The sequence below is a fragment of the Astyanax mexicanus genome, chromosome 4 (assembly GCF_023375975.1).
Source record: "Astyanax mexicanus isolate ESR-SI-001 chromosome 4, AstMex3_surface, whole genome shotgun sequence".
NCBI lineage: Eukaryota > Metazoa > Chordata > Actinopteri > Characiformes > Acestrorhamphidae > Astyanax > Astyanax mexicanus.
Genome location: NC_064411.1, coordinates 9,632,863 through 9,653,751, shown reverse-complemented (window position 1 = coordinate 9,653,751; position 20,889 = coordinate 9,632,863). Strand labels below are relative to the sequence as shown.

The 20,889-nt window shown below is 38.7% G+C and overlaps 6 protein-coding genes across 11 annotated transcripts in view; 2 read left to right on the top strand and 4 right to left on the bottom strand.

The window, feature by feature from the left end:
- LOC111188756 (zinc finger protein 665-like) overlaps positions 1 to 20,889 on the top strand; it is a 427,711-nt gene that overhangs the window by 173,299 nt on the left and 233,523 nt on the right. The window lies entirely within an intron of this gene.
- Positions 1 to 20,889, bottom strand: part of LOC111188587 (NACHT, LRR and PYD domains-containing protein 14-like) — a 252,123-nt gene that overhangs the window by 31,557 nt on the left and 199,677 nt on the right. The window lies entirely within an intron of this gene.
- LOC111197522 (zinc finger protein 271-like) overlaps positions 1 to 20,889 on the top strand; it is a 205,030-nt gene that overhangs the window by 40,739 nt on the left and 143,402 nt on the right. The window lies entirely within an intron of this gene.
- The window catches only part of LOC111190406 (zinc finger protein 484-like), a 263,398-nt gene that overhangs the window by 159,209 nt on the left and 83,300 nt on the right, over positions 1 to 20,889 (bottom strand). The window lies entirely within an intron of this gene.
- The window catches only part of LOC125801409 (zinc finger protein 239-like), a 285,147-nt gene that overhangs the window by 257,478 nt on the left and 6,780 nt on the right, over positions 1 to 20,889 (bottom strand). The gene's annotated exons all lie outside the window — the stretch shown is intronic.
- On the bottom strand, positions 3,764 to 9,913 carry LOC125801665 (uncharacterized). Its single transcript, XM_049478459.1, has 2 exons — positions 3,920 to 9,913; positions 3,764 to 3,827 (listed from the first exon to the last, which is right to left on the bottom strand). Exon 1 carries the CDS (start codon positions 9,911 to 9,913, stop codon positions 4,349 to 4,351), a length of 5,565 nt encoding a protein of 1,854 aa, XP_049334416.1. The 3' UTR covers positions 3,764 to 3,827; positions 3,920 to 4,348.

The following is a 20,889-nucleotide window of genomic DNA, read 5'->3' as shown; positions in this document are numbered from 1 at the left end:
GAAATAATTATACTATATTGATTGTTTTTATAATAACAAGAAATTTATAATTATTAATGTTTACACAGCTCAAGATCGAGTTATTAAAATGACCCTTTTTAGAGAACTTAATGTCACGCAGAGCCTACAGTGACCGCTTCATCAGATTCTGGATCAGGAGAAGCACCCAGCCGTGATCATGTCTGTGAGCTCCTCTTTCAGTCTTCCGTCTCATTACTTTGTAAGACATCTACTACTTCATAAGTCTGTCTAATTGAAGAGAGTTTGAGATCTGCTTTAATGCAGGAGAAAGCTCTCCATGTTCTCCCTCAACTTTACTCTACCAACCAACAAAACTGGAAAGATTTGTTTCCTCTACCAGCATGGATGTAAAGACACTTGTAAAATTCTGGACTGGACACATCTCTGATTATGACACTGAGCTATATTTAAAACATTGCTGTGATATTCTGAAGCCTGCAGTTAAACCAGTGGATAATCGTGGAACGTGGTATGAAGCATCAAGTGAAACTACGTAAAGATGCTGTAGATCATTTGGTTAAATGATTATTTTGATTGGTTATCACTGCCTTGTGTACGTTCACTCATTTGGAGGCGGAGCCTAACAGCAGTCTGTGTTTCTGTTCATTGTGGCTGCTGGAGTGAAGTGCGGATTAAACAAATAACCTGTGGTTCCTTTCTAAGACTAGAGTGGAATGAGACAACGCTGACATTTGTACTTTGTGTTCAGACGTGGGACACAACTATTTCACATGCCCTAAATCCTACGCCAACAAATTCAAGCAAAGACTAGGCTTTCCAAGACCAAGTGATCTAAAACACACAGAATCCGGGGCATCTACAGAGATAGAGACAGGACAGGTGCAAGTTCAAGGTACGATCATCAACACTATCAAGATCCTAGAGGAAGAGCAAGTGTCTAAATCAGTCCAGAGTGGAGAAGCGGAAAAAATAAGTGTCTTAAGAGGAGCTTTATGAAGAGGGTGAAGAATCAAATTCAGATGGAAGTTCAGATGAAAGCGACTGGTCAAGCGAATCATCAGAAAGTGGAGAAATATGAAGGACTGGTCCCACAATCAAAAGAAAATGATGATAATCCCTTTATGCAGATGCAATTTTATGCTAATTTTCATGTGATTTGCACCAACTACACTCTAAATCATTGTATCTTAAGTTTTACATAGAGCACAATGATAAATCAGGGCTTAAACTGAACTGAAACAATAATTCACCTCCAGTCTTTTATTTCCATTATTTAAGTTCCGGTTGAGAACATCAAATGCTGACAAAAATGTAAAAAAAAAAATAAAATGTTATATTTGGATTTTACAGTGTGTGTATGGAAGCTGGTGATGAAAAATCAGTCATGTTCTACATTTCCTGATTCACCAGGGTCTTGACAAACAAGGTTCAAAATTTGTAAAAGATACAAGGAAGCATTTAATTTTTTTTAATTACCTTATCCAAAATGTAAAAGTATACCCAAAACTTTTCTGACACCACATATTGGACATCAAAGTCTATTAGAAAATAAAAATAGAATTTCTAAAAATCTTATCAAATCCTGTCTGTAGGTTTTCCCTGTAGTATTATGTGGTGTCTGGGTTGCAGATAATACAGTTAATATTACAGGAGAAGGGAAATTACTGGGATAAGTATAACATGGGCTAAAAGATTCCTTTAGAGAACTTTTTCCTCTTGAGAGAGACTTTAATCATTTTGATTCTCGAGTTAAAACACGCATTGATAGAATATATGTTACTAAAGATATAAAAGTCCTAAATTATAGAATTGAACTCATATAAAATTAAATCTGGGAATCAGAGAACAACGGGGGTTCTGGAAGGGAAACACACAGTGCCTAAAAATATTACTAAAAATCAGAAGAACTAAAGACGTGGAAGTTTAAACCCATTCTAATGCAAAATATGGGATTAAAATGTTTCTGGTACATAAATGTGAAAAATTTAATTGTGAACAAAATGAATATTACAGTAAACTTACAGCAGAATATGAGGAAATTCAAAGCAAAAGAGATAAAACTATAGAAGATTAAGATAATCTTTTAAAATTAAAGTCAGAATTGTCTAAAATAAATAAACATTTTTAAATTTACCACTTTAAGCAGGTATGGATAATAGTTACTCAGGAAACACAGGAAATGTTATTAAACGTGTAAATGATAAGAGAAATGAAAATGATTAAAGGGATTAGAGAGGAGCATGGGAATGTAATAGAAAATAAAAAAGAAAAGCAGAAAATTATAAAGGAAACAAAAAAATCACAATTTTTATCAGGCTGTCCAAAATTACAAGCAGGGTACCTCTCGTCAATATCAACCAATTACAAAGGAAGAAATTGTTGAAGTAATTAAGGGTTTATATGATGGGACAACTCCAGGACCAGACGGTTAACCTCCGAAATGTTATAAGACATTATTATAGTTTATTACAAAATTATTTTAATAAAGGCATTATAGATGGAAAAATGAATGAATTGTTCTATAAATCTGTGATTACCTTGATTTATAATAAATGAATGAATTTAAATAATGATAAGGAAATTTATATAATTACTTTAGATCAGAAAAAGGCTTTTGACTATGTGTCCAGGAAATATTTATGGAATGATTTGCAGCACTATGGTTTTTATTAAATTAATGTTAAAGGGTATTTTAACAGAATTTAAGACAAATAGAGGACTCAGACAAGGTTGCCCTTTAAGTGCAGTATTATGTGTGTGTTAGCAGTTAGTCCTCTTTAAATAAAATTAAAAATGATACCAGAATTAAAGGAATTGATATCTTAGGTAAAGAATCTTTTAAACGTACAGACTTTACTGATGACGACATCACAGTAATCATAAGAAATCAGAAAGAGCTCAGGATTATAGAATTTAGAAGACGCAGCAGGAGCAAAATTCAATTTGGATAAAACAGAAGACATCTGGATGGGAACAAACAATCCTCTATTTTTGAACTCAGCAAATAAAAATCAAATAAAAATTATAGGACTTTATAACAAAATATAAATGTGCTGAAATTAACTGGAAGTTGAAAATAAATTAAATCAGTGGAAAATTGCAAATTATAAAACTAGGATCCAGATAATTAAAACTTTTTTTTTGTCAAAGAATTTGTTCCTTGCTACTATATATATATATATATATATATATATATATATATATATATATATAGTTAATATAATATAATATATTAGTTTTACTACACAACACGGTTCACCAGACACAGGTAAGTTAGAGTGGCAGCTTGTTTTCTACCTGCTCTGAGCTAGCTAGCTAAGCTAGGAGACTGAAGCTAATTTAGTGATTAGCATGTAGAATTAAAGAGGCTAAAAACAGCAGTAAAACAGCAGGTAGGTGTTCATACTGTCCCCTGTGTGTGTCTTTTATATTGTAATTTACGGTGGCCGAGAAAGCCCAACGCAGTGCAAATTGAAAAGCGCTGCAAAAGCACAAAACACATCCATCAAAATTACAACACAGGCGCAGCAAATAGAAAAACGCGCTGCAAATAGAAAAACGCGCTGCAAATAGAACCACAACACAACGGAAGTGAGTCACAACACAACAGAATTTTCCCGGGGGACCTTAAAAGATGCTGTACCTGCTAAGCTGCGTCTTCAGTAACGTCTCGGACTTCACTATGTGTACAAAGGACAATAAGTGGCAAACAAGGCGTTTTGTGAAGCAGAACTTTTAATAAACATAACTTACTTTTTGTAGCCCCCCAGCCAGATAATGTTAAAGCCAACTGATGGTTTATGAAGATTTAATACTTTTTTGGTCTCACAAACACACCGTAAGAGCTATGAAAGAAACAAAAACAAATTACAATTTCACAAATGTCACTGAGAATACACATATGCGTTACAAAAAACACTGGTCACAAACAAAATACCTTGTTCCCGCTCTAGCTAGGGGCATATATTGCCGTGTTTCTCCTGAATATCCTCCCTCTCTGTCCCCTCCAGCATTCGCGCCTGTCCTGCTGAACTGCCTGACTCATTCACTCCCGTTTTCCCCACAGTTTCAAAATAAAAGTCTTCAATATTTTCAGTCATTCTTCCCACAATAATAAAACCAAAATAACAAAAGAAAACTGCAGGACAGAAATTAAATATACATAATGTTAACTTAAACTTCAGTTACACTCCCACCAATCATTAATGACTTATAACAGAGCTTGAAAACTATAAGCATGAATGATTCCCTTATTAATTCCATTCTGTTTTATGAGGGAGAACATAACTCGAACTGTACCAAAATATTAAGTAAACAAATACATTTGCAAGAATGGGAGTCATGAGCAGAGTTAATGAAAAAGAGTTTAACTTGTCTCCAGCAGGAGGACCAGTTTCTGAACTGGGCGTTCTACGACTGACAACTTGCTCAGACGTTCACCCTTTTTACCTAGATGCTTATCCCCTAATTGTACTTTGACTCTACGAACGAGCCCATCCTTATCAGGGGTGGTCTCTGACACTCTGCCTAGACGCCATTCACATCTGGGAAGATTGTCATCTCTTAACATCACAACGTCACCAGTTTGGACGTTTCTTCTGGGTGAGTGCCAGCGCTGTCTGGTAGCAATAGTGGCAAGGTATTCCTTGCGCCATCTGCTCCAAAACTGTTCAGCTAGATACTGAACATGTCGCCATCTCTTTTTTCCATACATGTCCTCTCTTACAAATTCACCAGGTGGCGGTAGAGCTTTGTTGGACTTTTGAGTGAGGAGATGATTAGGGGTAAGAGGTTCAAGGCTGTCTGGGTCTGTGAGATTGTCAACTGTAAGTGGACGGCTATTCACAATAGCCATAGCTTCATACAGAAAGGCTCGTAAGGAGGCATCATTTAGCTTGTCTGATGAGAGAGCAATTGTGGACCGGAGGACATTTCTGACTGTCCTGATTTGTCTCTCCCAGACGCCACCAGCATGACTTGAACAAGGCGCATTCATTATAAAGTCGCACTGCTTCTCTGCCAGGAACGTAGCTATGCGTTCTGGGTCCACTTCGTTAAGAGATTCCTTGAGTTCACGTTTTGCTCCCACAAAGTTACTCCCTTGATCTGATTTTATCTGCCGTACTGCACCACGGATAGCAATGAAACATCGAAGGCTATTGATGAATGCATCAGTCGACATGTCATCGAGCATCTCAATGTGGATTGCCCTTGAGTAAAAGCAGGTGAAGATAAGACCATATCTCTTATACACTTTCCGCCCTTGTTTAGTAGGAAAGGGGCCAAAGCAGTCCATCCCACAATAGGTAAATGGAGCTGACTGTTCCACACGCTCAGGGGGCAAGTCAGCCATCCTTTGCTCCTCTACAGGTTTCCTGAGCTTTCTGCAGGTTACACAGCGATGAATATAGGATGCTACTGTACGCCCGACTCCTGGCATCCAGTAACCATTCGCCCTTATTTCATTAAGGGTGAGACCCTTGCCTTGATGTTCCACTTTTTCATGATGGTGGGCGATGATCAGCCTTGTGATGTGGTGATCTTTGGGGAGAATTATGGGATGTTTGAATGAATTGGAAAGAGACGAGTTACATAATCTTCCTCCCACCTTAAGCACCCCATCCTTGTCAATGAATGGATTCAATCGGTGCAACCTATTGTTGGATGGTAGAGGAATGTCTTTGTTCAATAGACCCAACTCATTTTGAAAGACTTGTCCCTGCAGATTCTTGATAATGGCACTTTCTGCATTTTCTCTTTCCTCCACTGTAGTAATGCCTTTTGATTTGTTCTTGCGGATGCATCTGAGGATACGTGCTACAGCTCTAACTGCCCGTGACCAGGAAGAAAACTTAGATAGGCGATCAACTATGTTGAACTGCTTTGTTGTTTCAGTTGTTAAGGACTGAGCAGCTCTGACTTCAGGATCTCCTATTTCCAGCTCTGGAGTCTCATCTGCTGGCCATTGAAATTCCGGTTTCCACAAGAACTCTGGACCTGTGAGCCAGGTGGATGTGAGGAGTTCTCTGAGGGTAAGGCCCCTGGAGGCATGATCTGCAGGATTCTCATTGGATGCAACATACCTCCATTGTTGCGGGTGTGAGCCAAGATGAATCTTCTGAACTCTGTTTGCGACGAATGTGTGAAAACGTCTTGCTTCATTCCTTATGTACCCCAAAACCACCTTTGAGTCCGTCCAGAAGAATTCCTCTGCCTCAAGAGATGCTAATTCCTCTTTGAGCATGCTACTCATCTTCACCGAAACAACAGCAGCAGTTAATTCCAGCCTAGGGACAGTTGTGACCTTTGTGGGAGCTACTCTGGATTTCCCAATGACAAGGGCACAGTGCACATCTCCTTTTGCATTGTAAAATCTCAAGTAGGAACACTGGCCATATCCTTTTGTGCTCGCATCAGAAAAATGATGCAGTTCAGTCTTGGTAATCTCACCAAATCCAACAGGTGTATAACTACGGGGTATAGTAACCTGGTTTAGGAAGGCTAGATCATTTCTCCAGCGCTCCCATCTTGGTTGAAGTTCATCTCCCATGTCGTCATCCCAGCCTGTTCCCCACCTACACATCTCTTGAAGTATCCTTTTTCCATTGAGCACAAATGGAGCTACAAATCCCAATGGATCGTACAGAGAAGCAACTGTGGATAAAACTCCACGACGAGTTGCAGGCTGTTCTTTAAGGCTGCCACTGAACTTGAAGTGGTCAGACTGTGGATCCCACTGGACACCTAATGCCCTCTCCAATGGCAGGTCATCAAAGGTAAGGTCAAGGTTCCCAACATCAGCTGATCGCTCAGATGGTGGTATGCTTTCTAAGACAGCTCGATTATTGGACACAAACTTGTGTAATCTAAGACCACCTTTGGCACAAAGATCTCGTGCTTCCGTTGCGACCTGAATGGCATTTTCGACATTATTCACAGATACCACCCCATCGTCCACATAAAAGTCCCTTGTAATAAACTTAGCACCGAGAGGATAGAGGTCCTTGTTCTCCTTGGCCAGGTATTTCAGTCCGTAGTTGGCACACCCAGGGGAGGAAACCGCACCAAATAGATGTACCCTCATACGGAACTCCTTGGGTTCGGTGCTGAGATCTCCTTTACTCCACCAAAGAAAGCGCAGGAAGTCTCTGTCAGTTTCACATACATGGAACTGGTGGAACATCTTTTCAACATCGCACATTAATGCAATGGGGTGTTGTCGAAACCTGATAAGAATGCCAATCAAGTTGTTTATCAGGTCAGGTCCAGAGAGGAGATGGTCATTTAGGCTGGTTCCTTTATAATGTGCTGAACAGTCAAACACTACCCGAAGCTTGTCCTGCTTCTTCGCGTGGTAGATGCCATGGTGTGGAATATACCATTTTTCACCTTCAATGCCTGAGTCATGGACTTCTTCTGCATCTCCCTTACTAATTACATCCTCCATGAACTTAACATAGTGGTCCTTGTACTTCTTGTCCTTTGACAATTTTCGTTTAAGGTGGTTAAGTCGCAGGATGGCCAGATTTTTGTTGTCTGGTAGACTGGGTCTTCTTTTGAAGGGCAGAGGCATTTCGTAATGACCCTCAGTATTCTTCTGTATACCACTACCCAGCTTGTTCAGGAACATGACATCATCTTGGGACACCGTCTTGCTGTCGTCCCTTCCATCCTTGAAGTCAGACTCTAGAACACGAATGACATCTGCAGGAGTTACAAGAGGCATCTCTTTGACAGAAATGCGATGACATAAGCTAGTGGGAAGGGGAGGGACCAGTGTGGGTGTGGAACGGCCCACAACACTCCATCCTAAGTCTGTGCGAATGGCAAAGGGTTCTTCGTCTCCTCCCAGTATAACCTGTTTTGGTGCCATTGCTCTTGGGCAGTTGTAGCCTATCAGCAGTCCTACTTCACAGTCTTTGTATGGTTGGATTTCATCAGCTATCTCTGAAAGATGGGCCCATTTCTTGGCTGACTCACAAGTAGGGATGTGCATGGGGTTTACGGGTATACAATCTTTCGTATAGGCTGGTGGAAGATCAATGTGTGTGGCTGAGCTATAGCCTCTCACACAAAGTCCAGATACCCTTTCACTTTGGAAGATTGTGCCCTTTCCACTCATAGTAGTCAACTTAAGCTTCACTGGATACTTCTCAGCTTGTAAAATGTTACTTACTCCCTGGTCAACAAATGTGGTGTCACTTTGTGTATCTAGGAGAGCATACACTAGCCTTTCCATGCATGGATTACTCTTTGTTGACACCCATACTGGCACAATCATGGATGTGTGGTGAGAACTTTCTCCAGCTATGCTGAGTGACACTGAGGTTGTACTTTCACTTGCTTTATTTAGAGATGTGTCAGAGGAAGGTGCAGGAGCTTCTTTCTTTACATAACTGTTGTCATGGAGACATGTTGGATGCCTTCCTTTACAAGTGTTACAGGTATGGCGATGACGACACTCATTTGCATGGTGGCCAAATTTCAAACACGCATAGCACAGTTTTCTTTCCTTCACATAATTTTTGCGCTCTTCTAAGGACATTGCTGTGAACTTGAGGCAGCCATGAAGCTGGTGTCTATGATCTTGACACAGCACACAGGAGAGTTTTACACCTTTCTTGGATGAATGTTGACACTCACTGTCTGTAACTGCTTGACTGCTGAGAACATTAGCCTTGGGTTTTTTATGTTCTCGTGGATTGCGCTTATCAGAAGATGGATCCAGAGAATAGAGTGCATGAAAAGAAGTTACTGGGTTGCAAGCAACTTCAGCTTCCATGGCCACAAATGCAGCAAAGTCTTTGAAACTTGGGAATTCTTGTTTCTCAGTTAGGGATTGTGTTACTTGTCTGTTCCAACGTGAAACAATCCAGTCAGGAAGTTTTTGGACAATTTTTTGATTCTCCTCACAGTCGTTCAGTATTTCAAGACCCTTGACATAAGGCATAGCTTCTTGACAAGAAATCAGGAAGTCAGACAGGTCTCTAAGCCCTAGTGCATCCTTTGGCTGAATTTTTGACCAATTAGCAAGTTTCGTCCGAAAGGCTCTTTGGATGGTGAATGGCTGGCCATATCGTTGGTTCAGTTTGGACCATGCATCCTGAAAAGCCACACTGTCATTCCTGTAGAAGGTGCCATCTAAAGCTTTGCGAGCAGGGCCACCTACGTATTTCTTTAAATAAAACAGCTTTTCTGCAGGAGAGACGCATCTTTTGTCAATAAGAAACTGAAAGCTTGACTTCCATTCCATAAACTGAATGGGATCTCCATTAAACACAAATGGCTCAGGAACAGGAAGTCTGTTTAGTGCCACACTATCTTGGAAGGCTTGGGCCAGAAGGGAAACCTCTAAATGGTGAGATGCTGTATCTTTAGATTGACTAACAGCAGTTGGGGGTGTAGTGCTTGTTCCCTTTTTACATTTGTTGCTGAGGTTTGAGCCAATATTAATAACACTTTCTCGAGTGGCCTCCAGATCATAAGCTTCTACCCTAGCTCTTGCTGCTTTCAGTTCTTTTTCTGCCTGCAATCGCTCCAGTTCGCGGCGCTGAGCCTCCAGAGCTCTTTGCTGTTGTTGTATTTTTTCCAGTTGTTTCTCTTCCTCTATTAGCATCTCAAATTCAGCCTCTTTTGCTGCCAGTTCTGCTGCAGCATCTGCCCGTTTTGCCACCACCAGTGATGTAGCGGAATAAAGACTTGACTTAGAACTTCTCTTTGAGATAACTGACCCATAGACTGAACGTGCATAGTCACAGTTAAGCAGCTCCTGTAGACGACCCTTTTCGTGTTCTGCATTAAACTCGCCATCAACTTCTACAATTCTCTCATAGGCAATTTTTACAAAGGCCTTTGTGACAGCTTCACAGGCATCTACTCGTCGTCTTAACTCAGTAGGTGGTGTTACAGTGTGCCGGATTTCTGTATACATTTTCATAACATCACCCTTGCTCTTCTCTAGTGTGTCAATAAGAAGTCCTAGCTGGCTCTCTGAAATTTCTGACAATAGCTGTTCTCTTGCTTTGCGTGCGTGAATTTTCCATTGTTCATACAAGGAAAGCAGTCTTTTTTCTTTTCGCTGGGCTTCTTCTTTTTGAAAAGCAAGCATTTTTTCAGTAGGGCAATGTGGTCGACTAGAACGGCGAGGAGGTGGAGTTTTGTCAGTCTTTTCTTGTGATTCATTTTTCCTTTCGCTTGAAACTGCTTTTTGATGGCAATGCCTCTCAGATGACTCTGTTGACCTAACCCCTGAATTTTGTATATTTTGTTGGAGACTATCCTGCTCCTCAGACTCTTCTATATTTGACTGTTCTGATTCTGATTCAGACATTTTGCCTTACATTAACAGTGAAACGAAACAGACAGGCCTTCTACACAATCATCAAGATGAAAACAAATATATACACAATACTTAATAGTTATACAACTTATTTACCAGTATTGAAGGCAATGTAATGACGTTTCTAAGTGTAAACTCAATTAACCCAGTCCTTAAACACTTGAATTAGATTCTGCAATAATGTCCTTACACAAGTGTCCGATTAGATTTGGATATATTACTTGGAGCAGGAGACGTGAAATGAGGGGGAAATGTTCACAATCCACTTTTAATGATGAACTTTGAAAAGCACCTCACTTGTCCAACGTTACTCACAGTTCTGTTACCTTTAATTTCCTTGGATATGTAGCAATTATGTCCGTAAACGACCGTTCCACCGAATCCTTTAGGCTGCTGTTGCATATGCTGCAGAAGTGAACTTGAAAGAGGCTGTGCCTAACGTTAAAGTGTCCACCAGGCGATGAAGCAGCATAGCACCGTGAAGATCCTTCCGTGTAGACTCCCTTGAGGTAGATCACAGCAGGCCACCAGGATGTGCGGAGAAGCTCTTACTGTAGCCCCCCAGCCAGATAATGTTAAAGCCAACTGATGGTTTATGAAGATTTAATACTTTTTTGGTCTCACAAACACACCGTAAGAGCTATGAAAGAAACAAAAACAAATTACAATTTCACAAATGTCACTGAGAATACACATATGCGTTACAAAAAACACTGGTCACAAACAAAATACCTTGTTCCCGCTCTAGCTAGGGGCATATATTGCCGTGTTTCTCCTGAATATCCTCCCTCTCTGTCCCCTCCAGCATTCGCGCCTGTCCTGCTGAACTGCCTGACTCATTCACTCCCGTTTTCCCCACAGTTTCAAAATAAAAGTCTTCAATATTTTCAGTCATTCTTCCCACAATAATAAAACCAAAATAACAAAAGAAAACTGCAGGACAGAAATTAAATATACATAATGTTAACTTAAACTTCAGTTACACTTTTCAGAAGCTTGTTTGCCACTTATTGTCCTTTGTATACAGCTGGTACAGCATCTTTTAAGGTCCCCCGGGAAAATTCCGTTGTGTTGTGACTCACTTCCGTTGTGTTGTGGTTGTTTTTGCAGCGCGTTTTTCTATTTGCTGCGCCTGTGTTGTAATTTTGATGGATGTGTTTTGTGCTTTTGCAGCGCTTTTCAATTTGCACTGCGCTGGGCTTTCTCGGCCACCGTAGTAATTAGTGTATTTAGCCACAGTGGTGTTAGAACTCGGCTATGTGAGCGGTTGCTATGGCTTGTAACTAGGGAGCTAAGCGCTAGCTAGCGTAGCGGCCTCTATTTTCAGCCATTTCAGTCAAAATTGTGGAAGTCTAAGCTTACTGTAAATTAATGTAAGAGCTTTACTCACCCAAATAATCCGTTTTAAGGAGAGAAATCTGTGTAGATTAAAGTCCAGCGCTCGTTTGACTTTGAAAGAAAATGTTTTTTTAGGAAATTAAAGCTTTGTTTACTTCGGTGCCCCCCAGAGACAAGACCTGCTGAATTAGAAGGGTCTCCTATTTTACATTCAGCTTAAAATACTCTATATTAACTGGAAAATATATTCACTTAAGCTTTTATTTTAATAATAACAGCTCTTACCCTGATATTGGTGGCTGATAAAGTGTGTAATAATGTGTATTTATGCCTATAGGAGACATGGTGTTTCTTCATTAGGCTCCCTAAGTAGTGTACAAGATAAAAAATCTAGAAAAATAGCCTCATGCTGCGGAAATGCGGTGCGCGCTCAACACAGCTTCTTACGCACTGATTTACAACATTGTTACAGATACTAAAATAATGTTTTATGACAGGTTTTTTTTTTTGTAAGATTAAAGTTTTAGTGTTCGTCTAAGGCAGGAGGTAAGGTGTTTTAAATTTTCTTAACGCAATTGTTTGATTTACTTTATTAATAATAAATATTTGTATATAATACAATATTATATATAATTTGTGTGGATTTTTAATGTAATAGTTTTCTATGTAATACTTATTTTTTTTTGTGTAATAATCTTGTGACTTGTTGTTTTGTCAGCTTTGTGTGGTGTGTTCAAACAAGTGCGTGAATATATTACAGGTCCAGATACAGTAAATTCTTACATTAACTTTTTTGTTTGTTTGTTGAGATGATTTTATTCAGCAGCTGCTATTATCTGCTCCTGATCAGATTTCTAGAGGAGATGTTTTTTGGTGGAGCTTGGAGGCCATCTGCTGGTGGAACACAGACACTGCAGTGATTTATGAGTGAGTGAGAATACAAATCTGTTTACCTGTTTTGTAATGTTTTATTTGTTTACATGAATTTGGATTATGAGGGTCACATATGGTTGTCTAATAGTCTAATAGGGTTTTTAACTGAACTAAAGTCTGAATTATTGATATAAAAATGTACAATAACTTACACACTACACATTTTATTGTTTACTTATTATAAATTATAACTGCTCTTACTTTCTGTATCACAAGTAAGGCTCCTTCTTTGAATACAATATTAGTGTGATTGCCAAACATTGTCATCTGATATGAATATAATATATTTCAAATATATTCTGTGTAATTATTTTACTGGTTTAGTTAAATATTTACAATTTGCAGCAGTATATTCACATTTTCCCAAGTACTGTAAAAGTACACAGTAATACAAGTTTAATAAAGTCCCTAATTTTAAGTCTTTAGTTTAACAAATACATTTTAAAAACCTCTTCCATTTGATACCAGTAGATAATCCACAGTCATCGTGCTTTTTGTTTCCATTTTTTAGATTTTACAAGGCAGATTATAATCCATAAGAAGCCAAACTCTCTCCGAGAAACATTAGTACTTGGAATAATAATAATAATAATAATAAGGCTTTTTTCCTCCGTTTTTTATTTTTCCTCTGATCAGCTGGGATGTACAGACCGTCCGACTGAGGTAGTGAGTTAGCTTAACTTTGGAATTACCTTGATTGGGAGTCAAGGTTAAAGAAAAAAAACTATCTACGTAATGTTCAACTTGCCCTGTACCTGATCAGCTAATCACTATTTCATTTTTAAACTGTTTATTAATTTAGGATTGCAGTTAGCTAGAAGCTGGATGTAGAGGATAGACAGAATTTAGTACAACACTGGGTAATGTTGGTAGTTTAAAGCAGTTTCTTAACCCTGATCATCACTGCCCTAAAACTGTGTTTTCCATCAGATCCAACTGATCAGCTAATAAACAATCATTTATTGAGTTAACCTGTTAAAATCTCTTAGCCCCCTATGGATCCTAAATTAATCATTATGTATATTCAGCAGTTTATTAGACACATCATACCACCACTTACTTTATTAAAGTGCCTTTAAACAGAGGAAGCTGTAGAATATGCAGAACAGTGTTAATATGCAGTAGAATATGTAAGAACAGGGTTAAGAAACACTGATCTAACCTGACTTCTGTTCATATGTAGTTCACAGTAAGACCACATGTCCTGACGTTTATATTAACTTCTGACAAAAATCTCTAGGAAACGTAGTTACATTCTCTCAGTAGAAAGAAGTGTTCTCAGTAAAAACAAATTAAAAGCGCAGGAACCAAAGAAAATGTAAATATACAACAGAATTGGCATACAATACATAATAATAATAATAATAACCAATACTGTTATATTATTTTAAATATTAGGTGATAACTGATCAGTTTTTGTACTATGTATATAATTCAGGCATTGCATGCATAATGTTTTTCTAACAACAGTAAATGTAATGTGGAGTAACATGTTTAGGTTGTAAAATCACCTTTTATTGGATGTAAATAATTATAAACAAAATACAGAAAAAAAATTATTATTTGTGATAAAAAAAAAAATCCAAAAATGTTGTTCTAGGAAACTATAGGGTGGGCTTTGGTTCATATTCGCAAATGTGTCCCCCCCCAATATCAAGCCCGCTCCTACGCCCTTGTAAGTAACACACATTTCCTGTACATAAGAGTTAGCGTGTATTTCTACTTTTTCTTCTTGTTGTGTGCTCAGCACCTCTAAATGTCTGATAGAATTGACCCTGATAAGCACAGCAGTGACAGTGACATTATAGAAATGCCTGATACTGTTTGATGTCTGATGTGTCGGCTAGCAAATGCAGCAGCAGATATACATAAATTCCAACAAGGTACACAAATGGCCAGTAAGTAATTTAGTAAGTCAGTAACAGGCAGGTGTACTTAATAAACTGTTTTACACTTACATAGAGGAGCTCTTCTCTTTCTTAGATTGGGTTGGTCATCTTTATCTGCAAAATATTCATATCATTTTGTACATTCATATAATCATTGACAGGTTGTTTTTGTATTTGTCATATAGAATACCTCTGAATCGATGTGGAAGAGTGATCTTTCTGGATTCATTAGCATCAGATTCTTCCACATTTGATGTGTCCTGTGCCTTTCGTGCTCGGTATCTGGCCATAGCATAACTATCTGTTCAGAAAATGCAATTAAGTTTGTTACTTAAAGTTGTTATCTAAACACACTATCTAGAATAGTTTAAAATTAACATTTTATATTGATAACTACTAAATATATGTTTTGGACAGTATACCTGTCTCTGAAAGTACCCTTACAGCATGCTTTGACCATAAGTTTTTATCTGGTGCTGCATATTTTTTGGCCATGATGCTGGCACTTGAGTGTGGCCAGTAACAGTACAAAACCTATTGAACAAAATTAAGCTTATTTTACTTTTTTTTTATTTTATTTGTCGTAGTAAGACAAAAAAATAAACACAGTCCTACCCCATCACACCACTCTATCCACAATGATGGTGCAGCCTCAACCTCATCTTCATCAAAGAAATGAACAACAACGTAGCGCAGATAAATCTGTCAAAGATGAGAAAAACATAACAAAAAATAAAACTGTAACATTTAACAACATGCACTTAGTTAAAATACAAATCAGGAATTGAGAACTGAGTCCAGAACAGTTTGGCAATATGTAAGGTGATATTTTTTCTCATATTAAACATGGTAAGTAACTACTATCACCAAACAAAAATACAGCTAGGTTCAAAAATATTTGGACAGTGACACAATTTTAATGATTTGGGCTCTGCATGCCACCATACTGGATTTGAACTGAAACACCTGAGATGTAACTGAAGTGTAGACTTTCAGGTTTATTTTAAGGGGTTGAACATAAATATCTTATGAAGCTTTTAGAAACTGCAATCATTTCAGAGGCTCAAAAGTAATTGGACAAATGAGCTTTGACCTAAATACAATGCTATTTTTTTATAATTTGTTTAGAATCCTTTGCAGGCAATGACTCCCTGAAACCTAGGACCTATGGATATCACCAAACTCTCGGTTTCCTCCTTTATGATACTTTGCCCAGTCTTTAACTCTCTTCAGTTGTTGCTTGTTTGTGGGTCTTTCTGCCTTTATTTTTGTCTTAAGCAAGTGAAATGCTGCTGGATTGGGTTAAAAGCTGGTGACAGACTTTGCCACTGCAGAATATTCCACTTCTTTACCTTAAAAAACTCCTGGGTTGCTTTCGCAGTTATGTTTTGGGTCATTGTCCATCTGTACTGTGAAGCACTGTCCAAATATTTTTTTAACCTAACTGTATAATCAAAACTGAGCAGGAAACAGACCCAAATCCATAAAAAATTAACATGCACAACCTGTTACATTGTTGCGATTTCTCCAGCCAGGCTCTGCCCTGTCTAGTCTTCAACTCCAGTCTGTCTCTTCTTTAATACTGTCTCTTCAATCGTATCTTCATGCTAGGTTTCTTTATTGCCTTTTCTTAGATATTTGTAGTGCTTCTATATTTTTTCCTGCTTAATTTGATTTAGTTCTTTCTCTATTTGGGTATTTCTTTTTGGTTTGACATTTTGGGTTCACCTTCATACATAGTTGTCTCCTGTCTCTTGTTTGTGGTAGGGTTTGACCAGCAATACTGGACAAAGGGGTTTTCTCATCTTGGAGACATGTAGTACAGTGCTCACAGATGGAGTTCCAAATTGTAGTGTAACCTATTTCATATTTTGGGACCATAATTCATCCAAGGTGTTCTACTGGCCTGAGCTTTGGGTGCTAATAGGAATTTTTGATTATCTTTCTGAAGCGCATTTGTGAGATCAGAAGAGAAGAGAAGGCCACAGTCTCTGCAATGATTCATCCCAAAGGTGTTCTACTGGGCTGAGGCCAGGACTCAGGACAGCAAACTCACTCATCCATGTCTTGTTTTGTGTACTGGTGAGCAGTCATGATGGAAAAGGAAGGAGTAGTCCACAAACTGTAACCGCAAAGTTGAAAGCAATTGTCCAAAATCTCTTGGAATGCTGAAGCAATTAAAAAGGTTCTTGTCACTGTATCTAAGGGGCACAGCCCAACTCCTGAAAAGCAACCCCACAACATATTCCCCCTCCCATTCCTTGAAGCTTTCAAGGCACTGTTCTTGAGCTGGTGTTTTTTAGGTCACAGACTATGAAGAATTGATAGGACAATTCTGTTGCCATGACTTTCCTCAACCATTAATGCTCTCTTTTTGAGTGAACTTTTGTCAACATGCAGCATTTTTGATTGCCTGGTGTTTGTTACATAGGCTCCATAAAGGCGGGAGTCACACGGTGTCATCAAGTAGGGTTGTAAATTTGTGTGGACTCTGCATAGAACAGTCTCCTGTGTCTCCTGTGACACCACTTCACAGCATTTCTCAGGTGTCATAATGAAGATGCTGTTCCGTCTCTTCATTGTGAGTTCTTTCTCTGTGCTGTTTAACTTCATCCTTGAAATTTCCTCAAGTCGATTAGTTATTTGGCTCAGAACATTCTTTCCAGATCTGACCATTTTTTTTATTTGATGCAGATAGCTCTCAAAGTGGAAAGCACTGCAGTTTTCAAGGCATCCAAACTCCTGAGCATCTGCCGTGATGTGCAACAGTGAATGCACATTGTACACCAAGAAGGTCTCTCCATAAAGCAGCCTTCCCTTCTCCACAAAGTACTCCAAAAGTTGGTGTGCATATGACCCATGGGTTTGCACTAGCCCTGGGTTCACCAATATGCACAAAGCAGTGCTGAAGGTCAAAAAGTGCTCATAAAGGTCATCCCGTAAGACTCCCTTTAAAACAATCTTTCCTGTATAAAGAGCAAACTGACGGAACTCAGTTGCTTTCCAGCGTTCAATCTCCTGCAAACCTCTTGGCTTCCTCTCAAAACAGTCAGGAATGCTTGATTTAATTTTTTCCAGACGCCCACTGACACATGCCAGGTCTCCTGGTGACATTCTGTGAAATGTCTTTCCCCTTGTCCACAAAAGCAGTAGTTTCTTCATCACTCCTAGGCAGCACTGGTGCATGTAGTCTGCTGGAAAGGACTTGATCATGTCAATTGGAAGGATGGAGAAAGGAGAGATACGCTCTTGCAAATGATGTTCTGGTTGCAAGCCTTCTCTAAATGAATGGTCAGTCCTCAAGGTGAGGTTGTCAACTTGGGGATATGTCATGTGACCATCCCAGTGCCCTTTCTGGGTGCACTTATCACATCCGTAGTATCCAGAGAACTGCTTTATGCATTTTACCATTGCTTTGGCTGGAGCATCACATGTGATGCATCTTAGTTTAACTTTTAAATTATTTCCTTCCCACCACAGACCATCCTCCAGTACTTTGGCTAATTCTTCTATTGTTTCATAGATGAAGTCTGTGTTTTTAGGTTTGGAAGCAGTGGAAGCAAGGCAGAGAGGGAAAATGCACTTTGGTGACACATTAATTGAGCATAAGACTGGCCAGAGGCATTTGTTGGAGCTTTTAAAGAGAGGCAGACCATCAATGTTGAGGGAGATGTCAACTACCTGTAGTTGTTTGGTCACCCGTGAAGGGTACCTTCTAAAATGTTTGGAAAGCTGATCAGCAACATTCAGACTAATCTTCTCCAACCCATCACTAACTTGAACCTCATATTTGTTGGAATTGTCAAAAAGCGTTCTTGCAGTGGAAGGAAGATCAGAATGCCCTTGTCTTTTGAGGATGTTCAGTAGAGAATCCACAGCATTGTGTTTCACTTGAAACATGCTAGCCCATTCTGACAGTTCTTCCCTAAGTGTGGGTATTGCGTCATCTTCGCATGCAGAGTCTGCAAGTGGTTCTTCTGAGAACATTTCTGTGGTCTCCATTTCCAAACGATAGCTGTGACCTATATTTTCATTTTCTGCAGCGCTGCCCTCACTGATCATTTCCACTTCATTGTAATTACTGACCACAGATCTGTCAGCTGTCTTTTTATTAGACCTTGACAATCTTGCCCAGACTTTATTGTACAGCCTCTTTCGTTGCCTAACTGTCATCCAGTGACTGTACCGGTGTCTCTGCTTAATAAAAATATAAAGTTTGACTGTCATCAGATATATGTTTTTTTCTAAACATGAAATACATTATAAAAGTCAGTTTAGAAGGATTCCTCACAGATTACATCTTAATATGATAACCATTTTTAGAGGGTGTGCAGGAGGTCCCTTATTGAGCAAATTGGTTACACATATGTAAACATTATAAACATTCAGGTGTAGCAATTCATGCAGTTTGGAAAAGTAAAATAGTAAATGTAAAAATATTAAAAATAAATAATTTATCTTTTCTCTTTTGTCTTTACAGCAGGATTCAATTCAATTAGTTAATTGGCTAGGTACATGCAGGGAGGACAGAGTTTACATTAATGTAACTGGACAAAAATAGTTTGGGCACCCTTGATCTAAATTATTGTTACTTTGAACAGTTAAGCAAGTTAAAGAAGAGATTATTTCCAAAAGGCATGAAGTTATAGGTAAGGTGACGCATTCCCTTTGTATTTTAAGCCAAAATCTGTTCAGATCAGGAGACTGTGAGGGCTATGGTGAGCCCTTCAGCTTTTAGGTAGTATCTTGTGGATTTTGTATTTAGGATCATTTTCCACTTGTAGAAGCTACCCTCTTTTAAACTCTTAAGCTCCAAGCCTATTTTTACCATTTTCCGCCTGAAATTACATACTCACATTTGAAGGCTTATCACTCTAATATTAAATAATTTAGAGTCAATTCTATGAATTAATATTACTTAGAAGCCTTTACACAATTCATTTTAGGCATTTTAATTATTCAATTGAACATGTAATGGCCAAAATATGGAATTTGTTTTGGGTGCTTTTCAGATTTTCTATTTTATTTTTTTATTTTCAGACACATAAAATGAACTATTTATATGGAACAAGGGTTTTGGCAGCTCTATATTTTGCTATAATGTGTTTACAATCATCATATAAAATTATAAACTGCTACCTTTTACTGGTTAGATATTATAGTGATTTGAACCAGTAATGGTCTTTTCTTTCTCCAAAGGACTGGAAACTTTATAAGAATAAAAACTACCACTTTAATAACTCATTTTGCAGTAAATTCTGGGTTTTTGTGTGGTCTATTTGTAACGGTGTACAATAGTTAGCTACTTTTATTGAGTGAAATTCCTGCTAAATGGGTATGGCGCCACCTGCTGCGGTCAGCGTGTAATAGCTCAGAGACATATATACACTAGACACTGTGCACCCTGGTCAGTAGAGTGTGTGCACATTGCTGTGGTGAGTACAGCTCTGCTTAGCTCAGCTAAATAAAGCTGCTAATAATGCTGGGTAGTGTTTTAATACTGCTTTATGCTGATATTATCTCTAAATACATATCATAGAAACTAGTGGACCCATTGGGCTATCGTAAAAAGTGTTGTAAATAATTATAAATCTAATTCTAATCTGAGCTAGTAATATGCTAACTCTAGCCTGTCTCTCTAGCTTGTAAGCTGACCGAAGCACATGTAAATGATCTGTCCTGTGGCTGCCTTATTCATTACAGGCAGTAAAAAGCTGCATTATCCCAGCCTGTGTCGTATCCTTCCCAACGAGGGCAGAGGAACATAAGGGGTCACATATTCATATACAAACAAATTCTTTGCCTTTCAGCTGGCTGAACTCACCACCTGATTGGCTGACAGACATCATTTGCATACCGTCATGTCCAGTAGGCTCCGCCCTGTCTGGCTGTGGGCCAGAGTCGGCATAGCGTCGAATAAAATGCTTTTAATTAGGAATTAAAGTTTAGATTCTGTCTCACATTATTCCTAGCGCGGGGGGGGATATAACTGTGGAGTATATGAGACTGGATTGATGGTTTTTTTTAAGTTCGGACTCGTTTTGAAGGTAAGAGAGTGGGGGATGCGCTGGTGGGTGTTGGGGGGGTGGAGGGAGTGACTTTAGGTAACTACAGGACAAAACCTGAGCATATTTCAACTTTGAACACACGCGGCGACGCGCTCTTTCAGCTCTAATTCAGGAACCGTACAACCTACAGTAAAACGGAACATTTTCGGAATCCGGAGGGACAGACGGTTCGAATGTTGTATAACATGTCCGCATTCGATCAAATATGGACGTCCGATAAACGGAAATATAAAAATTATGATTTCATTTTTTCCTAACCAAGGCATATTTCGCCATAAATATTTATTTTCTGAAAGGAGATACAGCTAGATAACTGAAAAGCAGAGATTCTAAGCTTTAA